The sequence below is a fragment of the Trichoplusia ni genome, chromosome 27 (assembly GCF_003590095.1).
Source record: "Trichoplusia ni isolate ovarian cell line Hi5 chromosome 27, tn1, whole genome shotgun sequence".
In the NCBI taxonomy this organism is placed as follows: Eukaryota; Metazoa; Arthropoda; class Insecta; order Lepidoptera; family Noctuidae; genus Trichoplusia; species Trichoplusia ni.
In genome coordinates, this window is record NC_039504.1 from 285,170 (window position 1) to 292,787 (window position 7,618).

At 36.7% G+C, this 7,618-nt stretch overlaps 1 protein-coding gene across 1 annotated transcript; it reads right to left on the minus strand.

The window, feature by feature from the left end:
* Positions 1-1,613: 1,613 nt before the first annotated feature.
* Positions 1,614-7,226, minus strand: LOC113505900. The gene is made up of 2 exons (XM_026888770.1): positions 6,341-7,226; positions 1,614-5,918 (listed from the first exon to the last, which is right to left on the minus strand). The coding sequence occupies exons 1-2, from the start codon at positions 6,528-6,530 to the stop codon at positions 4,987-4,989; spliced, it is 1,122 nt and encodes a 373-aa protein (XP_026744571.1). The 5' UTR covers positions 6,531-7,226; the 3' UTR covers positions 1,614-4,986.
* Positions 7,227-7,618: the final 392 nt, after the last annotated feature.

A 7,618-nucleotide genomic window follows, 5' to 3' on the forward strand; every position in this document is an offset into this window, starting at 1 on the left:
CATGTACACTGACTTGTGCTGTTGACTACCCATGCGCGCTACATCATGCGCTCAACATCCAGCGCATTTTATCACAGGGTTAAATAAAAAAAAATAAAAGAAGTTCTTCGTTTTTTTCGAATAGATCGATCTTCTTTTAGTTGTCCATTCAGAATTATCTGAAAACATGATGGCTGGTCGTTGAAAAAATACCCCTGTGTACAGTAAGTTATAATGACAAATCTAAAAAGAAAACAAATTCTTTACGAGTATTATACAAGTCGCCCAATGACGCAGTATCGATCAGTTATTCTGTTAACCCAGAGAAAATGGAATACATGAGACTCAAACCAACTGCAAATCTGATCAATTATAACTATTACCGAACAAAGAGTAAGGTTCCGAGGAAAGGCTTTTCATTTTCAAAACCACTCGGAACATTAAAGCCTGCATGAAAACAGTTTAACTTCATTTCCCATCCCTGTACGAAAAACAAATGAAAATTTTGACATAAATCTCGTTTTAAAAAAGGTAAGGCTCTTTGTTTGCCAACATTACTCTGCTAACTTCGTACACTCAAGCAAATTAAATTATTGTTATTTTTTTGCGGTAATGCTATATTATAATGTATTTTACCCTCTATGGAACGGATACTTTTTTGTTTTTGAAAATAAGAGTTTGTTTATTGTTTAAATTTTAGATTTTTTGCGTCCTAAGTGGCTGGTCGATTTATTGGAGACACGTCAATGAGTATATTTATATGTTTTAAAACCAAGTAATTTAATTATCTTATTGCCTTATCACGATTATACCTTTCATGATGTACGATTTTAACATGCCTTGTTTTTACATTAAAAACATAACAAAAAATCATAACTGAAAAAGTCTTACTTAAGTAAGTATTATAAAAAAAAACAATTTCAATGAAAAGCGGAGTGATGAATATTGTAATATTATTCTGTAAAGGTATATCTAAAAACCCAATTTATGAAATTAAATCTTCTTACTTGCTAAGCTCAATTTGTTTTCTAATTTAATTTCTTTGAAGTATCGTTTACCTGTAAATCAATAAAAATAAACCTCTGAAGAAATTGTTTATCAAATATTATATTACTTTGGTACTTGGATACCAAGATTTGTTTACTTCAGTCATCTATTAGTTACCATAGGACTTCGAGAATGGTCGAAGGATATTTTTCTAGAATCTGTGCATATAGATTCCAAATAATTAATTGTTTTATCGGCAATCTGTAATGAAAAGACATGAGGATCAAAATTAAAACCTTTCTTGTATGGGAATGCGTATCTTAGACATAACACTATCCTTAAATTTTGCAGTGAACCCAGCTAGGCCCACAACCAGGCCTCTTCTCACGTACAGAAGGATCTTGGCTCTCAATACTTTATGGCACAATGTGTAAAATATGAAGTGGCATTTATGTACCGGTTTTGAAATTAACACACCACGCATGAATAAAGTATAATTAATGATTAAACGAACTTACCTGTAAGTGAAGTTCTATCATAATTATACGAAGCTTCGTCTGAAGAGATTAGAAAACACTTGTATTTTGTAGTATCGCATAGCGATCGCCATTCTGCACTATCTTTTAGTTTAGTTTTTTTTTTTTTTATTTGTAGGTAGGTTGGTAATTTACCCGATCACTCGCCACACTTTAACGATCATTTAGTTTAGAGAAAGGATACTTACCAATATTTCACGATTAGGGAAGGGATCTCATGGTGTTAGTAAACATCAACACAAAGATAGGGTGGGTTTCTAATCTCTTCAGACGAAGCTTCGTATAATTATGATAGAACTTCACTTACAGGTAAGTTCGTTTAATCATTAATTATCCTTCAGCTTCGTCTTTCGAGATTAGAAAACACTTGTAGATATTTAGAGACAATAGTGAAATATTTCAGAGGTAAGTAGGTGTGTATGAGCATTAAGCTTATTTGTACATGACACATTCTTACCATATGATAAGTATGTGTAACTCTCTATCATCATGACCTGAAGGTCATAAATAATAAACAATAACTCTGAAAATCAACTGATCCTTTATTTGAATAATCGAGTACTTACGAGGTAGATCATTAATCATACTAACATAATATAGTCACATCACACATATAATATGTATATTCTAATTTTTGTTTTGGAAATTATCAATAATTGTACGAGCAAATGATTCATTATGGCCTGCATCAAGAGGTCTATTATAATACTTGAAAAAAATATTGGAGGTGGCGCTCCAGCCAGCGGTCCTTCTAATGGCATCCAGGCTCACACCGAGGCGATGTGCACACGAGGTGGCGGCGTGTCGCGTGCTGTGCACGCTAAACGTCGCCACCGGTACGCCAGCATTGCCCAACGTCGCACGGATCCAGCGGCTTAGTGTCTGGCTAGATACGGCACGATATGGTTTTTTAAGAGTGATGAAAAGGTATTTGACATCACCGCGTAAGGTTGCCGTTTTACATAGATAATCCCGTAATGTTTTTCCAGGGCATATTTGCGGTTTTTGGACAAAGAAAGGTAAGATTAATGTTGGTTGAGGAGAACCAATTCGTGAGGTTTTGATCAGATCTGTTATTTTTATAGATGCTCTAGATTCAGAAAATGATATATTATCTATGTTTATTTTTGATATCGTTTGTACTCTGTGTGCAGTAACTAAAGTTAACAGAGTAGCTAGTTTCTTGGTTATCATTTCTAGCGATAACGTTTCATTTGGATAAAGCTCTTCTAGGAATTTTAATACTAATGAAGGATCCCAAGACGTATCATATTTAGGCATTGGGGGACGAGATCGAAATATGCCCTTGAAAAAACGTTTAACATTTTGATCTAATCCTACATGTTCGCCTATAACCAATGATAAAGCAGAGCGACAAGTATTAAGACTCCCGTACCGCGCTCCAGTATTATACAGAATTGTTAAAAAATTTAAGATATCGGGGATAGTAGCAAAATATAAATCAACTTTATTTTGTATGCAGTAATCATGCCATTTCTTTAAGTATACGTTATATTGTTTAATTGAGTTGTGTGATAAAGAGTTCATCATTAGGTTTAATGTTGATAATGGGACCTGTCTTTTCAAGAATGCTGTCCTGATAATATTGCTGCAGCCAGGGTAATTTGAGTGTGCATATTCCGGCCGCTGGAATGAGGAGAAATTATTAAATTTTCATTCGGTTTTAAATATAAAATCTGGGAAATCACAAGGCTTTTGAAAATAGGGTACCAGGGCTGTGTGGGCCACAGGGGAACAATTAAAATACCCCTGGCTTTATCTGATACTATTTTTCGTAATGTTTTAAGTATTACTGAGAAGGGTGGGAAAGCGTAAAAATAAAAATTTGTCCAATTAATTGTGAAGGCATTAACTTTGTAGGCATCCGGATCACGGTGCCAAGAGACGTAAGTACAACATTTTTTATTCAGTCTACTCGCAAAGAGATCAATCTCTGGATAACCAAAAGCCTGCGCAATTCTTTGAAAAGCAATGGATGATAACTCCCACTCAATATCTGGATGGATGCGTCTAGATTCAGCATCTGCTTCCGCATTATCAACTGAGCTGATGTAGGAAGCGTAAACATGCAACTGACGGCTTTCACACCACTGCCAAAGCCTCTTGGCTAGCTCTGTAAGGTGTGGGAATTGGATGCCTCCCATGCGGTTTATGTAAGAGATAGCAGTTGTGTTATCTATTCTTAGTAGAATTTGACAGTTAGTTAGACTTTTTGCGTAAATTTTTAACCCAAAAAATGCTGCAAGTATTTCAAGATAATTTATGTGCATATTCCGTTCGTTTTCGCTCCACATACCGCTAGCCTTATTGTAACCCTGCACAGCACCCCAACCCATAGTTGAGGCATCTGAAAAAATCTCCAAGTCGTAACTGTCATGTTTTATCTTATTTACTGAATGCTTTATAGCATGTTTCCACCAATACAAATCTGGTAACAAAGATTGGGGAATATTCATGTAACAGTCATAATTATCATAAGTAGTTTTTAAATTGAGGTATTTAATTCTTTCAAATAATTTTGTGTACAGCCAGCCATATTCAATGGCCGGACAAGCTGATGTAAGCAGACCTACAAATCTTGCGAATTCCCTTATCTTACATCTCTCCAGCGATAACATCTTATCAATCTGTTTACTAATATGGTCAATTTTTTCTTCGGGTAAGTAGACTTGGAATTTTTTGGAGTCTATTTTATATCCAAGGAATAAGCAGTCTTTACTTGGAACTAAAATGCTTTTGTCGTAATTTAAAATAAAACCTAACGAGGTTAACAATGACCTAGTTTGATTTAAATTCTTTAGACATGTATTGTATGACTGTCCTATCAATAACCAGTCATCCAAATATACGGTTGATACATAGCCAGTGGAGCGAAGAAGTCTAGCCACTGGCTTTATAATTTTGGTAAACACGTATGGGGCTGTACTAAGACCGAATGGCAAAACATTAAACTCATAAAGTAGAAGATTCCACTGAAAGCGCAAGTATTTTTTAAAATCTGGATGTATTTTGATCATAAAATAAGCATCTTTAAGGTCAATTTTTGCCATGAAACAGTCTTTAGACACTAATTTTATTGCAGTTCGAAAATCTTCAAGTTTGAAATGTTCTGTGTCAATAAATTCGTTTAATTTCTTTAAATTTAGTATGAATCGCCTTTTTCCATTTGGTTTTGGTACTAAGAATATACTAGATATGAATTGACCCTCACATGGCTGACATTTTGAAATAGCACCAATCTTTGACAGATCATTTATGGCTTCTTCAAACTGAGATTTTTCATGCATAGAATAATTTCTTAATGGTGGAATAGTATTTTGAAACACAGGGCGTGAAAAAGGGATTTTGTATCCTTCAATATATGAAAGAATTACTGGATCATTAGTGAGAAGCAGCCATTGTTGATAGAATTGAGCCAGTCTCCCAGCGTACTGTACCGGAGATGATGTTGTAGGCGCCAGCATCAGCGACGGCTGCGCGTCATGTTGCGCGAGGGCCGCTGATTGTATGGTCTCGAGGAGCTCGCGTGCTGGCTCCTCGTCCGACGACCCTCCGCCGGAGCTGTTGTGTTCGTCGTCTTTGGAGGCGGCTTGCGCGCTGCATACGAACCTTTCCAGTTTTTTGAAGTTGACGGATTTGGTTTACTTGTACTAGGTTTTGGTGTAGGGGCAGGAGGTTTTAACTCTGCGCCAGATTTGTTAATTGCTTTAGCAGCTTTTAGAGTATCAGTTAGGTTCTGTCCGAATAGAAATTCGTCAATCTTCGTATTAATGAGAGACTCTTTCATATCCTTCTTGACTGCGTAGAGGATAAAGTTACGTCTGGCAATAGTATCGTTATGTTGACAATCACACATGGCACGTCCGGTATTCATCAGGATACGTAAGAGATCTGTGTTCTTTTCTTTCGAGGAGAGGACGAGCGAAATTGCCTCGCCGAGGCCTGAAATTGCCAGCAGATTTTGTTTTGCTTCTATCGCTTTATCGCGTTTTATTATGGTCTCAGAAAGAGCGGCTTTGATTTCCAGATTTAAAGCTGGCGCACCGATAAGCTTACAGTTCCCTGGTATAAGAAATTTTTCATTGATTTCTTTACGCTCATCTTTGGACAATCCTGCCGTTGCTGTATGTTCAAAACGAACAGCAACTTCCTTTTGTATATCTTTCCCATAAATTATTACTTGCGTGGGATCAACTCCAAGAATTTGCAGTATATCATCATCCAGTTCTATTTCGGAATTTTCGGGTATGATATCTTCCGAACATACGGTGGGTTCCAGGCGAGCATTTTCTTGTGGAATGTTTGACGGATTCATCGCGCCCTGGTCTGCCACCGTGCCCTGGTCTGTCGTCGCTGGTTCCAAATCCGATTCGGCGTGGCATGGAGAAATCTCGTCTGTAAGCAGACGAATTGAATATCAATTCATGGAATGTGAATAATGAAGAAGTAGCCCTTCAAACTACCCGCAACATTATGTATAAATAACCATGAGGAAGTGCTTACACTGCAAGCTCATTTAGAGTATATGCCAATAGTGAGGAGGTAGCCCCATATAAGCTACCCGCAACACTATATAAATGGTAAGGAACAGCCACACGAACTGCCCTCAATACCGTATTACACGAACAAAGAGCGGCACGAGTTTGCCTACAACACCGTGTAAATTACAGGTAAATGGCACGGAGCAGCCCCACAAGCTGCCCGCAATACCTAATACCTATAAATGGCACGAGACAGCCCCAAAAGCTGTCCGCAATACCATTCTTACGAGGATATAGTTCACTTATTCAAGGTTATGAAAGAAAAAAAGTACTCACTGTTAACGGTATCAACTTGTTGACCTGGTGATTCCCGCGACGAGGAAGACGAACTGGAAAGCACTCTGACACGCCTAGAACGGCGAGCACGTGTTGTTTGTCCATCACATTGACGTATTTTATTTTCAATCTTCCTTAACTTTTTCAACAAAACTTCATAATTATGATCACTTCCTTTCCTTTTAGGCATTGTTTAAGCTTATCTATTAATTACCGAGTAAAAGGTACAACGCCAACACACGAGCGATATGGACGAGTGCAGTCTGGCAGAGCACTAAAATGCGAATGATCGTTAAAGTGTGGCAAGTGATCGGGTAAATTACCAACCTACCTACAAAAAAAAAAAAAAAAAAAACTAAACTAAAAGATAGTGCAGAATGGCGATCGCTATGCGATACTACAAAATACAAGTGTTTTCTAATCTCGAAAGACGAAGCTGAAGGATAATTATAAAAAAGAAACACAATTTTTTATAAAGAAATATATTTTCATGTGAAATATAGAAATTTCGATTAGTGTGCAAGAAGCGGAAAATGGTAACGTCTGGCGTTAGTCTCGTATGCAGCGCGTTGGCAGGTAAACTCAGGTAATATAAATGTAAATTCACTAAAAGAAACGCAGCTTGTAACGTCGCCAATTGTACAGTAAAGCAAACTGTATACTACAAGCATTTTATGTAACCAACAAGCAAGTAACACAAGTAACGGTCATACAACAAATCTTTTTAGGGTTTTGATAATATTTTGATCTATTTCGGAGACAGGTTGAAACATGAAAAAGAAGTAAAAAATAAAAAAAAATGAAATGTGAAAGTGGTTTATTGATTGATTTAATTTGGCAGTTAATGGCTGCATTCCTAGCCTGATAAAACAGAAAATTGAAATGCAAAAACACAATAGTAACTTTTTGGCAACACGATGCATCCATACTTACAATATGGCTAGGTTGCATTGGCCATGAAGCCTTTTCTAAATGTCAAACTAAATCAAGGTTAATTCTTGTTGGCAATAATCTCCCGATCATAATACGTATTGACTTTTGTTTTTGACTTTTATAATAATTATCAAATGACGACTAGTGACTGGCCTGTTGGTCTAGTGGTTAGTTGCCCTGACTGCTATACCAAAGGTCACGAGTTCGATTCAGACACAGGACAAATGTTTTTGTGATGAGCACGATCATTTGTTCTGTGTCGGGGTGTAACTTATCTTATGAATGTACGTATTTAGAAATATTTAAGTATGTTTATCAGGTATCTGTTACTCATAATACAAACTT

What these genes read in the sequence shown, in the direction of transcription:
- LOC113505900 (XM_026888770.1), bottom strand. Translation starts at nt 6,530, where the DNA reads ATGCCTAAAAGGAAAGGAAGTGATCATAATTATGAAGTTTTGTTGAAA. An exon ending in ACAAGTTGATACCGTTAACA is followed by an intron (nt 5,919 to 6,340) that starts GTGAGTACTTTT and finishes GTCTGCTTACAG; the next exon opens with ACGAGATTTCTCCATGCCAC.